General features: G+C 40.5%; 1 protein-coding gene across 2 annotated transcripts in view; it reads left to right on the top strand.

Annotated features, from left to right (window-relative positions):
- LHX4 (LIM homeobox 4) overlaps positions 1 to 23,938 on the top strand; it is a 98,538-nt gene that overhangs the window by 30,577 nt on the left and 44,023 nt on the right. For both annotated transcript variants that reach the window (XM_060774456.2, XM_060774457.2), the window contains one exon: positions 16,359 to 16,530. In XM_060774456.2, coding sequence (XP_060630439.1) covers positions 16,359 to 16,530 — 172 coding nt within the window. The remainder of the gene's footprint in view (positions 1 to 16,358; positions 16,531 to 23,938) is intronic.

Genomic DNA, 23,938 nt, shown 5'->3' with positions numbered 1-23,938 from the left:
GCCCTTGTTTATCGTCAGATCTTTCCTAAGCTGCCAGAATATCCAAAAGCTTGGTCCCATATCCAGGTCTTCAATTTTTTTCTGAACGCCAAAAGGGAAGTCGCTGTTCTAATCTCCCCGGGGAGTGAGTTCCACAGGTGAGGGGCCACCACTGAGAAGGCCCTGCTCCTTGTCCCCACCAACCTCACTTGTGATAGTGGCGGGGTCAAGAGCAGGGCCTCCCCAGATGATCTTAAATTTCGAGATGGGATGTAGAGGGAGATCCGTTCGAACAAATACACTGGGCCGAAACCATATAGGGTTTTGTAGGTCAAAACCAGCACTTTGAATTGTGCTTCCTTCCTTCCCTCCCTCTTTCTTTCCCTCCCTCTTTCTTTCCCTCCTTCTCTCTCTCCCCTTCCTTCCTTCCTTCCGTCCGTCCGTCCGTCCGTCCCCCTTTCTGTATATGTGTTTTGTGTATGCATGTATATGTATATATATTTGTGTATATGTGTATATATGTGTGTGTGTGTTTGTGTACATATGTGGTTTTGCGCATGCGTTGTAATGTATTTTTTGTTTTTTGGCTTTTTAAGTCTCTTCTGCTGTATTTTCCAGTGGTTTTATGAGTTATGGTCACTCATTGGCTGATAGGTGTTTTGTGTCCAAATTTCATGTCAATTCGTCCAGTGGTTTTTGAGTTATGTTAATCCCCACAAACGAACATTGCATTTTTATTTATATAGATGTTACTTGGGGTCATTTGGGGATCTTTGTAAGTCTTTGTGTCATTTTAAGTGATTAAGGAAAACATTAGTTGTTCATTATTAATGAATTTATGTTACTTGGTACTAATTAGTAACAATTAGTAATGTTTTTTTTAAAAAAAACAACAACAATCCAGCACCAACATTTTAGCTTTTGCACCAGTATTTCCAGGCAATGACACAGAACCATGGCTTCTAATATATTTGCATCTACACCTTATAACAGTTTGCCTAGGGAAGCATCTTTGGTGGTATTCTGGTGATTAAATGATCTTTTTCATAAAAAGCCTTTAGCAATGTGTGACTGTCTGTTCCTTTTCTTTCCCTGTGGGTGTTTCGGTAAATGCAGTTCCAGTAAAAAGGCATGCTCCTGCACCTTTGCAGTGGTTCACTTATGTAAAAGATGTGGTTGTGTTTTCAAACACATTTTAAAGTGCTGTTTTTGGCTCAAAATTGTGTTGCTGCTGTGATTTACTGATGATTGATTCGTACTGTACGGTGCTTCAAGTGCCATGATGCAGAAAGAAAACGCAGAATATTTTTAAACACTTTCAGGAATAATAACATTGCCCTGCTATAGAAGGCTTTTGCAAAGATTCCTGTGGCATGTATGTGAAGAACTCTATAGGCTAAAAGCATCATTTAAATAAAGGGCAAACAACTTGTGGTCTTCCAGGCATTCTTGGACTCTGGCTTTGTGCATTCTCACTGCTGTCTGTGTTGGATACAGCAATGGAAACCAGCAACAAGCAGAGGCTCTAAGATGTCAGCCCCTCATAAAAATGCTTCATTAAAATAATCACCTGTAATAAATAATGGAAAAATACCCCTCTAAAGTATCAATTAAACCAAGCAGCCTTGATTTTCCAGCAGTCTTAACAGTTCTGATTTTAAATGTCATCGCTCATAATAACTCACTCATATCCTCAAAATGCTCTGTCGCTGTTAACTACTGTCAAGTCACTTTTTATTTACTGTTCAGTGCCTTAAAATGTCCACCTCTCTTCCTCTGAAAGGACAATTCTAATATTGACAATCTCATCCTTCTGTTTCTTAGTGAGAGTGGTAAAGATGTTTGATCCCTCCACACCCTCACTTCTCTCAGTAGGTCCCACAAAATCCCTTTTACAACACCATGAATGAGCATCACCCCGCCACCAACCACCTTGTTCAGGTCTTGCAAACATGCCTTCCTTCATTGTGTCTATCCAACTGTAATGCAGTCTTTCTCTTTTCCTCCTTTGCTAAGCATTGTTATCTTTTCATAATGTTCTGCTTCCTGTGATATCCACAATAATGTCAAGAAACCAACCAGGACCCATTACTCAAGAATAAGTTCCCTTTGTGTTGGTCCACTCTTGGGTTGTCTTTCAAGCCCTGCCCATTTGAGTGACATCACTATTTCCATGGAAACTAATGCATTTCAAGGAGGAAATCGCAGTTTTATTTTCTTTTAAAAAGGGGGACAAAAACCAGCAGCATAAACAAAATCTGCACTGTCGAGGATGCTATAAAGTTTTCATTGCCACTTATTGGGAAAAGCTGCATTATGCTCTGACATCTCAGGAACCTATGCTATGCAGTCTCAACTAACTCAAGGCAATAAAAAATTTATAGGATCTCAGCAAGCCACATTAATTATGGCGTGTGCACTATATTTCCCATAGAAATAAATGAGCAGCCTGGTTAATAAGAATTCTAATGTAGGGTCCCGAGTAACCTGTCTCTTCAAGGCAGCCTTTTCATCTTTCAGACACAGACATTGACCAGGCAGGCTGTATGATGGGGTTTGTAGCCCAAAAACAGACCAGAATGCAGTATGTTTTTGACAGCGTATTCTACTGAGCTTTAACTTAATTCTAGAATTCGCATATGAAGTTAATAGATAAATTATCAATTACATTGTTAATTAGGCACAATAACAAAGAGGAAACAAATTTGACATTTCCCAGGTTTTTTCTCTCCCCTTCCCTTAACTCACCACTTAATTTGCTGGGATTTGGGCTTCAGGAATGTTGCAGAATGTTTAGATCACAACATCCAAACTGATTATTTTCATATTATATTACAGTATGATATCTAATTCCATAATTAAATGATTTTAAACCAACAAGTAGTAAAGGCAGTGTAGACGTGGGTGGCCTTTTTGCCATCTAGATAGTATTCTTGTGTTTTACACTGAACACTCATCAACGTGAGCTAAATTGTAAGGCTCTTCATCATCAGGATTTTGAAGGGATCCATATGGGAATCAGTAAGGGGTGAGTAAGGAGATGAGGTCATAAGGGTGGGAGAAAGGGAAAGCAGTGGAAAAAAGCAAAGTAATTATTTCCTATTCTCTCAAGTTTTAAAAAGCTGGGAAGTGAATGGGATAAAATATTCATGGATGGTATTTTGCAGCTACATCTTGGTGATGATTTTTAGTATCGGCACTAAACTTAAATTTAAATTGCAATTTAATATAAAGTTAATAGTTCCCCTTCTTCTAACTTAAATGCAATTGAATTAGATTTTGTAGCTTATTAATGATTAACTAAATGCATTACTTCCCTCCTATCCTTTCTATCTCTAGCTCATTTAGACTACTAAATTAGGGAAGGGTGGGGCAGATTAAAGAACCGGGGATGAAAAAAGATGTAGGTGTCTCATTTTCCACTCCAGTGACTGATTAAATTATATAGGGAAAATTCCCTGAATTGCCATCTCCATACTTAATGTACTACATCTCGGTCATTTATTCATATTTTAATTTCCATTCATTCAATGGCCATGCTTTTAGAGTCCATCCTATTGTCACATTTCAGGTGTTGCTTATTTATTTCACTAGTTCCTGGTACAATCAGCAGGGACATTTTAGCAGCTAGTACCCAAAGCTGGCCACAATTCCACATATGGGCACATTTGTGTTGTTTGTAGTCCAGAAGCTTTATGCTCAAACAAAAAAGAACAATGAATGCTAAGAACCCAGAGGGGTTTTGTACACAGTTGTTGACACACCTGGACAGAAAAAAGAACATGCTTTAAAAATATATAACCTGCGGGAGAATGTATCTCTCATCTACAACCTGGCTTTAGTTTAGATGCCTTGTCAGCATTTGCTCTATTGGGCATTGCCTTGTAGTAACCAAGCCACATGCTGTAGTATTGTCTTGGACCTGCACTCAAGACCCTTCCACTGAAACAGAGTTAAGCACCATTCCCTGGAGTTGTTTGCACTGAGATTTGTTTTCTCCCATTGTCCCTTCTGAGGAAATGGGAATTTTGGCTCCTCTCACACACAGCATCATCATTTTGTTGATAAGCGGGCAACAGGGATTAACATCACATGGAGAAATTGGCCATTTTGCCCTTCTCTATAAGAGGAATTTAAAAATAAGTCAATTGTCAACCGTCTTAGGAATCATTGAAAAAACCAACACTTTATAAATGGCAAAATACCTCAACCTCACAATTGAAGCTTGATTGTATGAAGGCCACTGTGGGTTGCCATTTCTTAAATGTGTAGAAATACTAATGTTATTGTGTGTCATAAAGTCATCAGAGTAAGATCATACCCAGTTTGATGGCCAACACAAGAAATGGCTAGACACAGAAATTGGGGTATTTTATTACCCTATTTATTATATATTCTAGAGCAGGGGTCCTCAAACTTTTTAAACAGAGGGTCAGGTCACAGTCCCTCAAACTGTTGGGGGACCGGATTATAATTTGAAAAAAAAAATGAATGAATTCCTATGCACACTGCACATATCTTATTTGTAGTGCAAAAACACTTAAAAATACAGTAATTAAAAATGAAGAACCATTTTAACAAATACAAGCTTTTGGCTGATGAGATATGATTGTTGTTGTTGTTGTTGTTGTTGTGTGCTTTCAAGTCATTTCAGACTTAGTTTGACCCTGAGTGATGGCCAGGTAAATGACCTTGGAGGGCCATATCCGGCCCCCTGGCCTTAGTTTGAGGACTCCTATTCTAGAGGGATATTTAAACTGGGGAAAATTGGCATAGCTGGGGTAGAAGGTTTCTTACTCAACCCCGTCTGTAACTTTCCTTTGGTGAAGACACTTGATCACCGAGGTGAAATCTAACTTGGGTTGTTCCGTCAGTCGACCTGCATCTTGAATACTTGCCCAAGTTTACCCCCTCCCTGGGTCCCACAACAAAAGGTTGGAGTTTTAACCCTCAAGGAAAACATCAAAGCAATCTGTTTTCCCTGCCTCCCAAGTCCAGCAACCTAAAAAGTCAGTTCTAAGTGTCCTCATTTTACCCAAAAGAGGTGCCATGGCTTTGCCGTTGATAGGAATTTAATTGTCTCAACACACTATTTAGATACTGTGATAAAATCACTGGAATTTTTTCATGAAATATAGTTATTGCCCTTTTCCATTGTTTAGAGTGTTTTCTCATTCTAACAAATTCTCTAGTCTCAGTGGGAAATTTGGTTGAACAAACATTAGAAAAAATGATTTAAATAAGAGAATGCTGCTTCATGTTGCCGAAATGAAGTGCATAAGTACTGCCATCCAGCAGAGTTAGTTCCTTGTATCTCTGAAAGACAATGACTTAGGGTTAAAAGAGTCGGTCCATTAGCTGGCAACATAATCACATCTGTGGCTGCTGAAAGCAAGCTCGGTTACTCATAACTCTGAGTATGTGAGAGAAAGGGAGGGGAGCACAAAGGGGGGAGAGATGGTTCAAACATTCATTTGTTGGTGAATAGAAGCAGATAATGGGGTTATGTTGGTTAAAAAGAGAGAAATGGTAACAGAAATAAATGATTACAGGTTTCAAAATTTCTCATTGGAGCTGATACAGCAATTTTATCTATTTTATTTATTTATTATTCAAACTTATATGCCGCCACTCCCCTAGGGCTCAGAGCGGCTTACAAGAACAGACTAAAATCTAAAACTATTGCTACTGAGACAATTGCTACTTTTGTAAGGTTCGAAATTATAGCTAATTATTCAACCTTTCAGATATCGCTGGATTCTAACTCCCATTGGTCAAGAATATGGAGAGTTGTAATGAAACAATGTTAAGGAAGGCACATTTTCCAACTCCTGAGTGTTGTAGTTCACCCATGATTTTGTCTGGTATTCATGTTAATGTGGACATAGGTCTTGGGGATTCTGGGCCTGCAATGAGATTTTAAGTTCTGTAAATGAGCAGTCTGTGCTTCCAACAGTCAGTGACTGTCATATTCCACACGGTGCAGAGGAGCTGTTTCTAGGGAAAAGATTTCAGAGGTTGAAATCCCAGGTGAAGAAAATAATGAGTTGCCAGATAATGAGCTGGTAGATAGGAGACTTAGTTTTCACAAACGTTGGTGTGCTCAGCAGAACCGCCAAAGGTAAAAGCACCTTTTACAGAAGAAACCCATAGCAGAAACTCATGAGAGGAGGCATGGTTTAATGTCTTTATTAGAGAGATCAGGATTCTTTCCTGGCCAGTCTGGTCAACATTGGTAATTGAGACAATAGCTCGTCTCAAGTCCTAGTCAAGCTTCCTGAGGGAATTCTAGTTTTATGTTTTTGCTCCTGTTTCCAAGTTTGAAGGATTGTTCCTGGATTTTTGTATATGATTTTATGCTATAGAATGGCTAATCAAGACACATATGAAAAAGGCTTTGATTCAATTAGACTATTTTAGTTAAACTAACAATAAGATTTATTTACAGTGAATAGCACTTGTCATTTTAATACAGGATTGGGCAATTTTGGTCTACACAGGGCCAAATGGGTACACCAGGCTGCACTTGAGTCCAAAAACATGGAGATGGGAGCACCCCAAATATGTGATGTGCAAGCTATCTCATAGCCAACTGCTAAGTCCCTGTTGTAGATAAACAGTACAGAAATTTGGATGAATCCACTTCTTACCTCACTGCATTGGGACACTGAATCATTGATTTGTATTTTATGCTTCCTGTTCTTTAATCTTGAAGCCGAAATTCAGCTACTCACCCAAGGAGTGGGATGAAGATCTGGTGCCCAGTGCATCTCCTACTTTTAAACCTGGTCAACATGCAAACTGGGTTTGAAGGCAACAAGAACAGAAGTGTATTACTTTCAGGTCTAAAAGGATGTCTGATATAGAGTTTCCACTGAAAAGGAATTGGATATAAGCAAGCGATACAGTGCAAGTTATTTTATCTCCTTTGACAGACATTCAAAGTCTCTACACCCTCCTCTGATTGGCTAGAAAACAGTCAGGTTTGGATCTGGATTCTCATTGGCTGGGGAATCCCCATGATGTCGGAGGTGGATGGAGTCTGTCATGTGGTAGGAAAAATTAATAGCTGTCATTTGTCCATTTGAAGCTGGAGCCACTTGGAGAGTTCATCCAGGAAGAGGGGGCCAGAATGGCAAAATGGTTTCAGACAATGTGTAAAACTGTCCAAGATGAGATTAAAAGCTAAGTCTGGTTTACAAAAGAGTGAGTTCATTGAACTATAAATGTGAACATTTCAATGAAATGCATACAGATTTCATCAAGGTGCTGCTGGTGTCTAGCATTACCCAACAGCTGGATCCCCTCAGGAGATTGGGTTTATTATTTATTTATTTATTTACTACATTTATATCTCGCCCTTCTCACCCCAGCAGGAGGACTCAGAGTAGCTTACAAAAGGCAGCAATTTGATGCCGTACAAATAGATAAATACAATAAAAATAAACATATGCATTAAAACTCAAAAAACAACAGCAGCATTAAAACTGCACCCAGTGTGCTGATCACCACTGGGACCACCTTTACTGGCTTGTGCCAGAGTCTTTGCAGTTCGATCTTTAAATTCTCATATCATGTCAGCTTTCCCAGTTATTTCTCTTCAATCCTGCTGCCACCTGGGATTGCAACATCGACAATCCATACTTTGTTTTTTAACACAGTCGTGAGGTCGGGAGTATTGTGCTCCAAAATTCTGTCTGCCTGAATTCGGATGTCCCAGTGTGGTTTGACATGTTCATTCTCTGTAACTCTTTCCGGCTTGTGATCCCACAGTTCTTTGTCGCAGGCAGATGGTATTTGTGGCACAAGTTCCAATGAATCATCTGAGCAACGGTGTTATGCCTCTGCTTGTAGTCTGTCTGCACAATCTTTTTGCAGCAGCTGACGATGTGATCTATTGTTTCATCTGCTTCTTTGCAGAGTCTACATTTGGGATCTGTCGTAGACTTTTCAATTCTGGCTTTGATGGCATTGGTTCTAATGGCTTGTTCTTGGGCTGCCAGAATCAGGCCCTCCGTCTCTTTTTTCAAAGTTCCATTTGTGAGCCACAGCCATGTTTTTTCTTTGTCAATTGAATAACACAGTTCTAGACACTTGGGAAGTGTTCGATGTGTGATTCAATACAATAGCCAGCAGAGTGATCTTGTTTGCTGTGGACTTATCTTGCTGTGCTTCAAATACTACTACTACTACTACTAATAATAATAATAATAATTATTATTATTATTCTTACATCCCGCCACCATCTCCCCGAAGGGATTCAGGGTGGCTTACATGGGGACCAAGCCCAGTATAAAACAAAGGTTACTAAGTAACACAATTAAAAACATATACCAATAAAATGTAATTAAAACAATAAAACCAAACAGTAAAACATCTTAAACATCAATTGACATAAACAAACAGTAGCCAGGAAAAGTGGGCATGTTCAGATTTGAGAGGGCAGGGTAAGGGACTGTGCAAATGCAAACTATAGGGCTGGGGCTGGAAATAAAGTGCTGGAAAACCAAAACAATACAGTAGGTTGAGACAGGACGTTTTAACACACTCCAGTGATATCAGCCTGAATTCATATTGAAACAGACATACTGTTGCTGAAGCCATAATTATGGTTGAGATCACATTTTCCCAGTGGCAAATGACTGCAGTTTGTGCTGTTGAGCTGTTGAGGGAATGCAAATCTATATGGAAGGGATGAGAATTGAATAAGGGCTGCATATTTCACATGCTTTATCTATAGTGCCTGGACAGTCCCTGCACAATCCAAAGAAACTATTTCTAAAATGTGTTTGGAACACCGAAGGACTTCTCAGCCCTGTCATCTTCAGTCATTCTCAAGGACAATGAGGCACTTTGGAGTTTCAGAAACAAAGTATGCAGGATGTTCTGATATTAATGATGTGTAAAGTGCCTGATTAAGGCACTTTCCAAATCCCTAGTCAGTTCTGAGAATGTTTGGTCAGCCATTGCTCTCAGGCATATTAAACACATTTCATATTTTTTTTTATAATACTAGACAAGAGACAAAAAGAACAAAACACAGAAGATCTTCCTAAGAGTATCCCGACTAAAATCTATGGGTTAAAAAAACTTCATTAAAATTACTTATAATAATTATCAGCCTTTGGAATTATGTAAAAACAGCCTTACAAATATACTTAATCTTAATAAAACGTTTTTATTTTGGGTTCCCCCGTCTATGAAGTATTTTGTCTAAAAGGAGTCCTTCCTGTATTTTTCTTGTATTATATCTTACCGAAAAATGTAGTACTTTCTACAAAATATCTTTTTAAAATCCTCCTCAAAGTATCTATAAATGCTAAATATCATATTTTATTATTATTATTATTAATAATAATAATAATACATTTTATTTATATTCTGCCCTTCTCCCCTAGGGGACTCAGAGCAGATTACAGCATTTATAGCAGAGATAGGCAAACATTAAATGCCTTGCAATCTTGACTTTGACTTAGGCGATCCCTCGTTGGACGAGTAGGATAGTCTTCCAGGATCAGTATTCTTGTGGATCTGTAGGTGACTGTGGACCCCTATTCTTGATCTGCATCTTCTCGCACAGTGAGGGCATTGGTTTCCAGGTGGAAGGCGGTCTCGGTCAGGGTTGGCTTGACGCACCTAACTCTTGGCACGTTTCTCTCTTTCACCCTCCATTTGTGCCTCTTCAAATTCTGCAGCACTGCTGGTCACAGCTGACCTCCAGCTGGAGTGCTCAAGGGCCAGGGCTTCCCAGTTCTCAGTGTCTATGCCAGAGTTTTTAAGGTTGGCTTTGAGCCCATCTTTAAATCTCTTTTCCTGCCCACCAACATTCCGTTTTCCGTTCTTGAGTTCGGAGTAGAACAACTGCTTTGGGAGGCGGTGGTCGGGCATCCGGACAACGTGGCCGGTCCAGCGGAGTTGATGGCGGAGGACCATCGCTTCAATGCTGGTGGTCTTTGCTTCTTCCAGCATGCTGACGTTTGTCCACTTGTCTTCCCAAGAGATTTGCAGGATTTTCTGGAGGCAGCACTGATGGAATTGTTCCAGGAGTTGCATGTGACGTCTGTAGACAGTCCACGTTTCACAGGCATATAGCAGGGTTGGGAGGACAATAGCTTTATAAACAAGCACCTTGGTATCCCTATGGATGTCCCGGCCCTCAAACACTCTGCTTCCTTCGGAAAAATGCTGCACTCGCAGAGCTCAGACGGTGTTGTATTTCGGTGTCGATGTTGACTTTGGTGGAGAGGTGGCTGCAAAGGTAGCAGAAATGGTCAGCATTTTCTAATGTTACACCATTGAGCTCTATCTCTGGCATTGGAAAGGGATTGGCTGGTGTCTGCTGGAACAGCACTTTGGTTTTCTCGATGTTCAATGACAGGCCGAGCATCTCGTATGCTTCTGCGAAGGTGTTTAGAGTGGCTTGTAGATCTTCTTCTGAATGTGCACAGATGACATTATCATCAGCATACTGGAGTTCTATAACAGATGTTGTTGTAACCTTGGTTTTGGCTTTCAGTCTGCTGAGGTTAAACAGCTTGCCATCTTACCGATAGATGATTTCTACTTCGGTGGGAAGATTCCCATCAACAAGGTGAAGTATCATAGCAAAGAAGATGGAGAATAAAGTTGGGGCAATAATACATTCCTGTGTGACACCTGATTCCACCTTAAATGGGTCACTTTGGGAGCCATTGCTGTCCAAGAATGCTGAATCTTTGCCTTGCAATCACATACAATGAGACACACAAATACAGACATGGCAAAGGCTTCTCTTTTCATTTCCGCCTCCTGGAGGCAGTGCTCATATCTGTCTCTAGGTGAGGTGTTCGTTTTCATTCTCAAGCCGAGACACCTGTGTTGTCACCTCCTGGCAAGACTTTTCCCACCAAAGCAGTACCTATTTACCCACTCACATTTGCATGTTTTCAAACTGCTAGGTTGGCAGGAGCTAGGACTAACAGCAGGAACTCCCAACTTTCAGGTCAGCAGTTCCAACAGCGCAAGGGTTTAACCCATTGAGCACCTTTATTTTAAGGACAAATAAAATGACTGTAGTGTTCAAATGTGTGTAAATGGAGAAGGTAATTGTGTTGTTGTCCTCCAAAGTAGGATCGCTTCTCTAAATTTAGGTCCAACAGTCTCTGCAGGTGAGTGTGATTCACAGACCGAACTTGAAGACTTCCTTTTTTGGCTATAACTAAATCCCATAGTCAGTGGCCATGCTGGCTACGGGGTCCTGGGAGGTGTAATACAAAACCTCTGGTTGAGCCAAGTGTCCTCATATTTGATTATGTTTTCTGTGAACTTGGAATGTACTAGAAGATTGGATGAGGTAAGAAGGTGCATGAGGACAAACTAAGGAATTTCTAGCAAGTCAATTAAGCAGCCGTGCTGATCTAATTACATACGAGGCTGGATAATTGCCTGTCGCTGAAAGACAAATGTGGAGGAAACATATTTATTTTAATAAAATGCTGTAAGCACAGAGGTGAAGTGGAGACATTTGTTGCTTTAAAGCGCTAGACTCTAATCTGGTCACAGTACATAATTCCATTAACATTATTCCTGTGATAGTAAATAATTTAGTTAAAATAAATTAAATAAATGAAAGCAATTTGCTAGACATATCATGGCAATGGGAGAGCTGACTGGGCAGCATTCTCAGAAAAGACAATTCTATTTAACAAGACAAAGCGGGCATATAGATTTTTTTATTGACTCCTCTGTATATTTTAATCTTTTGCATGATTTTGAACACTTTTGGTAGGCTATTGTTTTCTTTAAAGTGGAGCAACCAAGTAGGATGGATTTAGCAAGCAGAAAATTAATAATGGTTGGGCTGGGCTCCCTGTCAGGCCTGAGTAATTGTTTTATATTTGGTAACTGGGAGCATCAGCAAAGAAAAAGTGGTGTTTCAATGATAGTAGGTAAAAGTAAAGGTTTCCCCTGATATTAAGTGTAGTGATGCCCAACTCTGGGAGGTGATGCTCATCTCCATTTTGAAGCCAAAGAGTCGGCATTGTCTGTAGACCTTTTCAAGATCATGTGCCAGCCGGCATGACTGCATGGAGTGCCTTTACCTTCCCACCAAGGCAGTACTTATTGATCTACTCACATTTGCATGTTTTACAACTGTTCGGTTGGCAGAAGCTGGGCCCAACAGCGGGAGCTCACCCCGCTCCCCAGATTTGAACCACCAAGCTTTCGGTCATCAAGTTCAGCATTTCAGTGGTTTAACCCACTGCACCACCAATGGTATCATAGATAAAAAGGACTGGAGGAAAGCCAGTGTGGTCTAGTGATCTGAATGTTGAAGATCAGGGTTCAAATTCCTGATCAGTCATGGAAAGCGATTGCTGACCTTGGACAAGTCAAACTCTCTCATCCTCAGACAAAGATAAAAGAAAACTCTCAGAACAAATCTTGAGATAGTGTCACCGTAAGTCAGAAACAAATTTAAGGCACACAACAACAGCTGGAGTGAGAAACTATCGTGGCCTTGGTCTTTATTGTCATGGAGGAGGCTGCTGAGAATAACATTAGAAAGAATCTCTGATCTTTTATGGGAGTTGCAGTTCAAAAATATGTGGGGGGTTAAAGTTAGCTATCCCTATTGTAAAGAGGCTCTGTATACAAAGGAAGGGCAACAACAGGCTTGTCATTCCATCTTCAACTTCTTTAAGAATTAATATCTGGCTTCAGGCACTGAATACTCCTCAATAAATAGGCCAATCAATTTGGCGATTTCGTTCAGATTTCAGGACAATAGTCTCCATCTTCTTGCTTTGGGGAAGTCTTTGCTGGCATAAAAAAGGCAACAAATCCTTGATATTGTTGTGAGTCAGTTTCTTGCCACCCCAGAGCTCCCCAAGAGGATAGTAAACAAAAGAGCACGGAGGGGGGAGGCTCTGTTGCATAAACATGTCTTGCAATATTACACTGTATTTCAGCTCCTTCAGAAATCAATCTTCTCTCAAGCATGTATATCAGAATTTATGTGCAGTACTTTTACTGGGTAATCTCCACTGGCAGCATTTTTACAATACCTTCTATCATTTGGAACTATAGGGAAGTGAACACACAGCTACCCATATTTGACTAACCTATTCTGCTGCTAGACATGCAATCTGTATACAGGCGGAGTCAACAAACAATAAGAAATGGAACAACAGTTACCACTGAAAAATGTATCTCAAAGAGCAGCAGTGATAGCAACATGGTCAGGTCTGCAGAGCACCCTACAGGATGTGACTTTGTCAGTCATCACAGGAGACGTTTGCTGGTAGTAGGGGACTCCCTCCTGAGGTAAACATAAGCTGTGATTTGCAAATGTGATAGGATGTTTCAAGAAGTATGCTGTCTCCCTGTGGCAAAAATCCACCATGTAACTGACCAGCTGAAGAGACTCACTAAGCCACTCACCACCACCCTTTCCTGTTGGTTCATGTAGGAACCAACAATACTGCATAGTCTTCAGAAGATCAGAAAGGATTTTGAAGCTCTCAGATCTTAATGTACAAGTTGTCTTTTCATCTCTTCTCCCAGTTGCATGAAGCAGCAGAAAGAGCAAGAAAAATAATAGAGGCGAACAACTGACTGTAGATGTGTCAGGAAGAACTATTTGGCTCCCTGAATCATGGTCTGCTTTTTCGGGAAGATGGGCTTGATTGAGTTGGAGTGCTATTGGCTATTTTCAATTTATATTACTGAGTAATTTCCTCTGATTTGTTTAAGCTACTTTATTGCCATTATTGGGATTTGGGGCTTTATTTATTACCTTGGGGTTTTCTAATTTTTAATTGTTAGTTTTTACTATGTAGTTGCTGTTGATTCCATTTTATTTAGATATGATATAGTTTGGCTTTGGTTACCTTTGGCAGAGGAGCTCTTGATGGAGAGGGTGGGCGAGCTAGCATTATAGGTTCTCCCCAATTTATAAGGTTTTTCTCCTTTTCTATCATTTAGCCCCTCTTGCCTTTCCTTTTTTGACCACTCCCCTCCCCTCTCCCCCCTCCCTCTGTTTTACCTCAGCAGTTACTATTTTGGCTCCTTGTTGGCATGTGGCTTGAAGTCTTGGCTGTGCTTGTTTTTTCTGACATTTCTTTTCTTTCGCTGTCAGAATGTGGCTTCCAGCAGCTACAGTACTTGTTTTGCAGCTGTGGTACTTTTTTGTGCTGCGGTACTGGTTTTGCGGCCAACCGTGGCCACGGCTAACGAGGTGCACCGGTGTGTCATAGTGCTATTTAGCGTATAGGTCTGGGCTCAAAGAGTGAGTATGGCGGTGAATAGCCGCATTTAGCAGGGCACCCAATTGCTTGGTTTAGAGGTCTCCTTGATGGGGTAGCATTGCTGCTGGCTGCTCCTCTTGCATCTCCCTCTCTCTTGATCTCATCTAACTGAGCCATTACTGCTCTAATGCTCTGGGTGTCTTTGGCTCAGCTGGAGTGAGGCCAAGGTGGGGAGGGGGCTGCACCTCTGAACGGTGAGGTGGGAAGGCAGTAGGAACAAGGCGAGACCTTTTTTCTTGCGCTAGCCCATACCTCTCATGCTAGCTCGCAACTCGGATCTAGCTCAATAATTGGAACAAAAAATGAGCCAAGTAATGGCTTGTACCTCAAAAAATTTGCAAGTTTGGTCACTCGTAAGTCAAGGTTCCACTGTATTTTAGTAGTCAGGTAGCCAGTGTTTACCTTATTAAAAGTCTGCAAAAGTCTGCAAAATGGCTGTTCTAACTGCATCTTATCCAGCATATTCTGGTATGTTGTTACTATCTTAATCCCACTAAAACAAAGGTTGGCCATCTGGTATACATTGCCACCTTAATTTTATAGATAACTGTGATACTTAAGCCACCCCAAAAGTATTAAAGCAAGGATGTGCAATTGTATAGGAACTTGCCTAAATGGGCTTTCATTTCCTACTATATTCTGATCGAAATGGTCACCGAAAATAATGTCATCTGAAAAAAGGAGATATGGGGGTGAGTCTGAATGAATTAGGGTATTACATGAAGGCACTGTGGCATGAGGTTTTCATGTTAGAGTATTGCAGGGATATTCCCACCAATTTCTTTTAATTTGGGGCTTGTGGGATTGGAAAAATAGAGCTGTGAAAGTGAGGTCTAGGAGCCAACTTTTCTCCACCCGATTTATGGATGTTGTACCAGTCATCTAGTGCTTCTATAATATTTGTTGCTAAATATAGTCACAGGAACCTGAAGTGCAATTTTACTGAGATTGGAATAAAAAGGGAAGCTGGCACTGCCCTCTGTTCCAACTATCTTTTGATGCTTCTCCAAACAATGTCCTCCATCCACCAAATCTTGGTACATTTTCAGTTCCTAGCATCAACTGACTCCCATATCTAGTATAGTCCATTTCACCACCAGTACTTAGAACAAGGGAGGCAAAGTTTTATAAACATTCAGCCTCGGGATATGTTCAGGGCCTCCATTCTAGGTAAGATTAAATAGATCAGTCTAAGATGAAGGATGGATTTTTAAAATATTGAGTTTTTTTAAAAAACGTGATCAACTTGACCAGTTTGTGCGTAAATATATATAAACTGCAGGTGCCTTCTCAATCAAAATGGAACACTAGATCAAGAACAAACCAAATATTGTACAGACAACATTTAAGCCTAGTGGTTTTGGGAAAATTTGGGATCTGGACAAAAACCATAGGATTATATTTTAATCCTTATCACTGTACAAAATCCACAGGTCATGCCTATCTCCTGATGCACAGGTGCTATTTGCTCTGCAAGAGAAAATAACAATACAATATTGGTATCAGTGAGGAAGTAATGGCCCATGTGGGCTTTTCCTCTGCAGAGAGCTTCATTCCCATTTCCTTCCCTCTTTAGAACTGGTGCACTGAAAACTGGAAAAGGCCCTTGTACCTTTAATGGTTGTCTAGAAGAGGGCATTTCAGCAAGTGGCAAGCCCTCTTCTGTTCATTTATAGAATGAAGCTTCCTGCATATTGGGCTTTGTACTGTCCAGCCATTTCTGTGCCCACATAGAGAAATGGACCTGGGGCCCTTTCAAACTAGACAGTTGTAGCCCTTCACTCTTCCACTCTAACCACCTTGGCTCCATCCTATGGAGTCCTGGTGTTTATAATTTAGACCAGAAGAACCAGAGGAACTTCCAGGATGAGAAGTTCTAGATGCCCATTGCTAATTTTTCAATCCCAGGATTTCACAAGAAGTGGCCATGACAAGTTAAAGTGGAATCGTAGTGTAATCATTACATAGTACAAAAGTTGTCATTTATTTTCTAAGTCAGAACAGCTTGTTCTGTGCAGTTGTGTCTTTCTTTTCTCAGCAGTGCTCCCCCCTTTTTTTTGGCTCATGTTCTTCTTTTTCTTCCCCTGCCAGAGATCCCCCAGTGTGCCGGCTGCAACCAGCATATTCTGGATAAATTCATCCTGAAAGTCCTCGACCGGCACTGGCACGGCTCTTGCCTCAAGTGTGCAGATTGCCAAATGCAGCTGGCAGACCGCTGCTTCTCCAGAGCTGGGAGCGTCTATTGCAAGGAAGACTTCTTCAAGTAGGTGTAGAAAAACTTTCATGCATTTTTGTCAAGTGCCACCTCCTTGGAAAGAAAGTTGCTCCTTATTGGATTTATCAGTTTTTCTTGAAATAGTTTAGATGAGGCAGTATGGTGGTTCTGTCTATAATCTAGGAAGCTCCTGGTCTGTGCTTCAGTGAAATCGCTACATTATTATTATTGTATTGTCGAAGGCTTTCATGGCCAGAATCACTGAGTTGTTATAGGTTTTTCGGGCTATATGGCCATGGTTTAGAAGCATCCTCTTGTGACGTTTCGCCTGCATCTATGGCAAGCATCCTCAGAGGTTGTGAGGTCAGACTCAGGAGAGAATGCTTTTAGAACATGGCCATATAGCCCGAAAAACCTACAACAACCCATTATTATTATTGTTTATTTATATCCTGATTTTCTCTCCACAAGGAACCTCATCATCTCAAGCAAGTCGCTTTTGTATGGGGACATAGTTGGTATAAATGTTACTGATGTTAATTGCTTAACATAAGTGCTTGTTGTTGTTGTTTACACCTCTGATTACCAATACTTCCTATGGTCACATCTACACTGACCATTTAGTGTAGCTCCAAGTTAACTCAAAGCCACGGTGGCTACAAAATGCATGCTGCCATTGGCGTATATAGCACATTAAAGAAAGCAGCAACGAAGGCAAAGTTAAGCCCTTTAATGCACTGCGGCACATCCCAATATATCTGAGATCCCAGGATGAAATTGGCTCTGCAGATTGCAGAGCACATTGGAGACACCTGTCCTTGCTGAAGAATTTTATAGGATTAGGAACTAAGGAACTGCAGAAAAATGTCCCAAAGGAATAGCTGGCTAGCAGGGGGCTAAAAATTGGCTAGCTCCACCCTTGTAACCTTTCTTTTCCCACCTTCTATGCCTCTGGAGCACTGATACGCATCTCCCCTGGAAAAGCGGGGGGGGGGGGGGGGGAGTGACAACAATGATGATGACGACACATGACAATCCGCAGAGTGGTTTGATGTTTGATGTCATGTTCCATGGTTAATGTAATACCTCATGCCGATTCCAGATTTGTCAGTCTAATTGCCTGCACAGCAAAACCGGTTCCTCTCAAATTGGTTTCAAGCATTATTCTTAGCAAGTACCCTATGTTGATTTCTTCCACCTGACACTTTTAGTTAGGAATGACTTCTTATTTTCTTACAGTGGTTTAAAGCAGGTGGCGAGGCTTATATTTTTATAAAGACTCCTGTCTACATTTTTCTTCTCAGGATGGTTGAAGCAACCATTCAAACTGCAATCCTATATATTTAGATAAAACTAAGTCCTTTTGGGAAAATACTTTACATCTGAGGAACCACATATAGGGTTGCAAGGTAAGAGACCTGTAATGCTGTCTGTCCTTTTGAAAGAGGCTGCCTTGAGGTGCTTGGAACATCTGTATTGTCCTCTGGTGCTAATGGCCAAATTAAGCCTGCATAGAAAGAGAGGGGGAGTTTGAGGGAGAGAGAAACACTGGGATGGTCCCATCATAATTCAGTGCAAATCAGCCAAAGCACAGCTACAAATAATCTACTACATTTAAATCCAAGCTGTGTATTAAATTATTGTAATAAAATCCATTTTAATCATTTCTTGAACTGCTAAGAAATCTTGTCTCTGTCTTCAGTACATGGAGTCAGAGGAAATGAAATGCTCCTGTTATTTGTCAGTCACCCCTACATTTGCAGTCACTAGTCAGAACCCTGGACGTCAGGATCTGTTTTATTTTCTTATTTTATTACTGGGCAACTGGATCAGATCTTGCCCCTGCAGGAAAAAATGGCTGAGGTATAACGATGTGTGCGCTTCAATGAAAGATCTCCAAAATAGCATTGAAAGGCAGCCCTTTGAAACCTTTTCCTTGGTGTCCGATTTGTCACAGCTCCACTGGTGGCAAAAGGTTAGCATAAACACCCCTCCTGCAGGGAGCTGTGCAGTGGCTTAACCTAAGGCACCCTCCAGCATGAGCAATCCCCCCAAGCTGTTTTGCATTAGAAATAAATCCCCTTTACCTTAATATTTCTCCTAATCAAACCCTGATCTGCTCCTTGCAGCTGCTTTGCCCCAGTGAGGGGGACTCTCGGCATGGCAAAGGTTGGGTGGAACAAGGTCATGGCCTCTCTGGGATCAGCTCCAAGTAACTCGGTGACCCAGTTACTTTGGTTAACAGCTGATGCGATGCCCTGTCAGTCATAAGGACCAGATATAGACAAAAAAAAAGTAAGGAGTATTTCACAATGAAGGCAGAAGTCAGTCATCTTGACCTAGCTAGTTCTTTTAACTCAGGAGAGACCAACATACCCCCTTGATCTGATTTTGGGGCCCTCTTCAAATATTTGTTTTGGTGCTCAAACTGACATCTGACATCACAGACTTTCCTCAAGAGGGGTAATTTTGTATCACTTCGATTCCTTCCAACATGTAAATGCCGAAAACTAGTCACTCCTACTTTTGATTAAAAAAAAACCCCAAAAAACAAAACTAACAGTGAAAATGGTAGATAATTGGCTGTTGGACCAGCCAAAGTTGCCTTCCCCTTTAAGAGATAGACCCAATCTAGTCCGCTGTTATTGTTTTGGTGTTTCAGTTGTGAATGAGTTACATGATTTAGCTTAACAGAAAATAATGGTAATATATTTTACAATAACACAGACTGTGTTCTAAATGTAAAATGGATATATTTATATGCCTTGTCTCTTGAGGATGGCCTAGAAAATTTTATCTATTTAATTTCTTGATTATATGTTACATATTTGCATTTGATGTATTTTCTGATGTGATGTCACATGATTTATTGGTTCTTCTTTATGCTTTTGAGTCATTATACTTTTTTTTGCAAACTGGCATCAGGCTATTACGATATTTAAAGAGGCATCCTTTCTTCTTGAGATTCTTCTTTTGTGAACTCATTTCTGTTAGTTTGAACCAACACAGTGGCCTTTGAATTACAATCTCTGTGTTAAGACTAATGAAATATTTGCCGTTTTTGAACTGCACAGCACAGTTCATTGGGAAGGGGGGGGGGGAAACTAGGCAAATCTCAATTAGATACAAATGTATTTTGGAATGTCTTCAATGTGAATTCCAACAAGGATGAAAGTAATAGGGAGGCAGGTCCCTCCTCCTCACACCAATTTTAAGAGCCAAGCCAGTAGGCTCTTCACCTCCTGTTGAACTTGGCCCCAAAGATGCCTTGGCAGAGAACACATTGGAAGAGGCCCTATACTAGACCAAGTTATCCATTCTTTCAGCCCTGTATTCTTTACTTTTGCTGACAGATCCAAGGTCTTAATAGGGCTGGGGATGTTTTCCGCATTGGACTGCAGTACTCTTCTCACTGGTGCCACCATGGACATTGAACTCAGGACCTTACACATGAGATGCCTGCGTTCTACCACTGAGTCCTCGGATTATTTACAAGCACCACATTATATCAGTGACTGCTAGTAGTTCCCATGTTAGTGGAGAAATGAGCATCACTAGAAAATAAAACATCAATTTTCTGACATTAACCCAAAGGAAGAGACATGTACTAAGGTTACAGGAAAATGGCAAAATAATAATAATAATAATAACAATAATAATAACAATAATAATAATAATAACTTTATTTATATACCGCTCTATCTCAGGGTGGTTTCCAAGCAACATCACCAAAACATACAAAGTAAACAGAATAACAAAATTAACAAAACAACGTAAGCATAAAATTATCACAATTACACATATATATTAAAAATAATCCTGCCTGTTCAGAGCAATTATACTCCTTCTGCTACTTTTAAGCTGTAACATCTGGTTTCATACGCATACCAATCCCTCTTAAATTTTAAGTTCCTAAATTTTGTTTACTGAGAATAATTATTCTTTGCTTTTTCTTCCTTTTTTATGGCTCTCTTCCTCAATTATTTCTACATGGTCTGTAGAAATAGAGTAATGAATATATATTTTGTTTATAATACAAATAACTAGAATGGCAACATTAAAAATCTCATCATGAAGAATCACAAAATATAAAATATAGTATATACCAGAACCAATTAAAAATGGGCTCAAATATCCAAATATCTCAAATATCCAGGACGTGAAGGCCCATTTAAAAATAGCTATGGAAGAAGCCAAGCATGCCTCCCTTCAAGACTTCCTTATTTAGGAGACTTAGGAAAGCTTCCATATCAAAACTTTTGTTAATTTGACGTTGTGATCCAGCTGTGGTTTATTCAGTCATGTTTTCTGTAGTAGCCAATGGTACTCTGAAGATAACAGCTATTTTTAATTTTTTAATTGTAATGGGAGATGTGGCTTGTTTTTTAGCATGTGATGGAAAACTTTCTTTTTTCCATTGTTTTCTGTATTTTGCCTACTGGGATCTCAGAAACCTGGGATCATTCATGGCCATTGAGCTAAACTGTGATAGCCATTGCAAGTCCGAGTTTGGAATTGCAGCAGCCCACTATATGAGTGTTACCTGCCAACCTATCCATATTCCTGTTTTTTTTAAAGGGAAAACTATGTATTATGTTGCTTGTTGATAAAGTAATACCTTATGGATATGGGGCTAGGACAGAATGTCACCTTATAAATGAGGTGGCCAGAGGGTGTTCTTTTCCTTCTGTTTTTAAACATTCAGATAAAGATCCTGCCCCATAGGGAGAACAAGTCTTTTGCTGGCTCAGCATTTCTTGGGCGGCATCAGTACACCTTCAGGAAAGTCCTGGGAGATATTGATTGCTTCCTGTGATGTCACTCAGCACTTCTTTGGAGATGTATTAGTGCTGCCAAGGTGTCATAGGAAAAAAGGATCCCAAGCTTCTCTACAGCACAGAGAATCATTGTTTATACATTTGAAAATAGGGAAAGAAATCACTAGGTATCTTTCATACTCTATGGGATGATATATCTCTGTCCTTCATGAGAAAACTACCGGAGCCCCTGTGGCACAATTGCTGACCTGAAGGTCGGTGGTTTGAATCCGGGGAGCAGGGTGAGCTCCCTTCCCGTCTGTCAGCTCCAGCTTTGTATCCAGGGACATGAGAGAAACCTCCCACAGGATGGTAACACATCTGCGCATCCCCTGGACTACATGCTTGCAGACAGCCAATTCTCTCACACCAGAAGCAACTTGCAGTTTCTCAAGTCACTCACACACACACACACATGAGAAAACTGCAAACATGTTTCTTGTGGGGTTCAATAATTGTAGCCTTATTTTTGAAAAAGTAACACTACTACCTTTTTATAATTTTAGAAAATAAAAAAATTACAAACATTTATCCAGTTGCTTTGTTCAGAATACTTATGAATATGTCAGACAACGTATTTGTTTTCTAAGAGGAAGGTTATCATCAGTTGATTAAACTTGGTCTAAGAAGTGAGATTCCCTTCTCCTGTTTGTAACTTGGTGGCTCCAACTCACAGGTAATGACAGCTCAGCAGGCCCCTTGGTTTCAATTTATTTCTAAGTTAACATCTCAGTGAGCCTCCAGATTCCTCAAACCATGGCCCTGCAGCTGTTTGGGACTCCAACTCCCAGAATTCCTGATTTTTGAAAAAGCTGGCTAGGGCTTCTGGGAGTTGGAAGCCCAAACAGCTGGAGGGCTTGCTTTAACCTCTCCCTCATTTTGTCTCATCTCATCTCAGTGACCCTGCCACTGAGTGCTTCTGCATCACTGCTAGTGTGTGTGTATGGTGATAGTGGTAGTGGTGGTGGTGGTGGTGGTGGGTGGTGGTGGGGGGAGTTGAGCTTCTTCCCTGTCCCCTAATTCCCCATTGTTTCATTATTGGCATCCTTCAGAGCCATAAAGGCAGCAGCCCCAGTGCCTCCCATTGTGGTTGCTGCTTTAACTCTACAATTAGTTTCAAAGTAACTGGTGTAGTTGCTCTTCATAGCAATTTCCCCCTTTTTCAGTCAGTTGTGGATCACAGGGGGCTGTGGGATGCCTCCACCCACATTCTGACTTAAATAGAGGGAAATTCGCTGCTTCAGAGCCTCTGCAAGATGAACACTGTGAAAATTTAACCTGCTTAGAGACCCAAATCTCTCTAATACATCTTTACTCCCCCCATTGTGTTTCTAAGCCCAAATTGGACTATAGATTCATCTGATTTAATCTTCCTTGCCTGCATCAAGCACATCTGTTCTGTTCTATGCCAGAGGGCAGAAATCAACCACATTAATGCCTCTTCTTGATTGGTCTGCTGTTTCCCCAAGATTTTCTGCCTCCTTGGTCAAACACATTTGGTTATGGTCAACTGAAGCAGAGACAATTGTTAGTCTGAACATTGTGAAAGTACTGATTTTCAGCATGAAAATGCCAGGTCAACGTCAAATACAAAATACTTTCAGCATTATGAGCATCATGATCATAATGATATATGTTTTTCATATAACATTTAATTTATTACTTTTAGGTGTACACCTACTACCATAAATATGTGACAAATGTATTGGTCTCAGCAGAGACAAGCCATACCTCTTCATAGTGTATGCCTGATAGAAAGTGCAGTTTTACTTTGTGCAGTATGTGGAGCATTCTTTTCACTGGAGCTGACACATAGCGAACTACTACACAGTGTAGGAGATACAGCTGTTGATGCTGTATCTCCTTTTCAGAATATTGCATCTTAGTGGTCCAAATCTTGCATGTACACATGCAGTTGCATCATTCTGCAACCTAAATCATTTATTCCTATTTGAATACAACAGGTATTTTGCTTAATGTATTCTGTTGCTTTGAGTAGGGTAAGCAGATATGAAGTCGCCCTGAGAGGCATAGTGGATTAAACTGCTGCTAAACTTGTTGATCGAAAGGTCACAGGTTTGAATCTGGGGAGCAGTGTGAGCTTCCGCTGTCAGCCTCAGCTTCTGCCAACCTAGCAGTTCAAAAACATGCAAACGTGAGTAGATCAGTAGGTACCACTCTGGCGGGAAGGTAATGGCGCTCCATGCAGTCATACTGGCCACCTGACCTTGAAGGTGTCTTAAGGACAATGTCAGCTCTTTGGCTTAGCAATGGAGAGGAGCACCACACTCCAGAGTCGGACACAACCGGACTTAATGTCAGGGGAAAACTAAGCAGATATGGAATCTATAGACTTTCCATTTCATGCAAATTCAAAATCCTGTTGGGTCTTAAATATCCAAATGTCTCCCACAGATCTGGCGAGGTGGGTGTTCACAGCTATAATGAATACAGCCCAGTATGTGCTCAAATGAATAGAAACTATTAACATAAAAAAAACAATGTTAGTTCCTCCTTATTTCCCTCTAATGGGATCATGGGTCTCTAGCTGGCTATGTTTTCTTTTTTGCCATTAGCAGCTCAGGAATATGTGAGACCAGATGTTAAATTAGCACAGAACCTATGAAATCATAATGTAG

Source organism: Anolis sagrei, chromosome 4 (genome assembly GCF_037176765.1).
Source record: "Anolis sagrei isolate rAnoSag1 chromosome 4, rAnoSag1.mat, whole genome shotgun sequence".
Taxonomy (NCBI): Eukaryota; Metazoa; Chordata; class Lepidosauria; order Squamata; family Dactyloidae; genus Anolis; species Anolis sagrei.
This window is presented reverse-complemented; position numbering and strand designations above follow the sequence as displayed.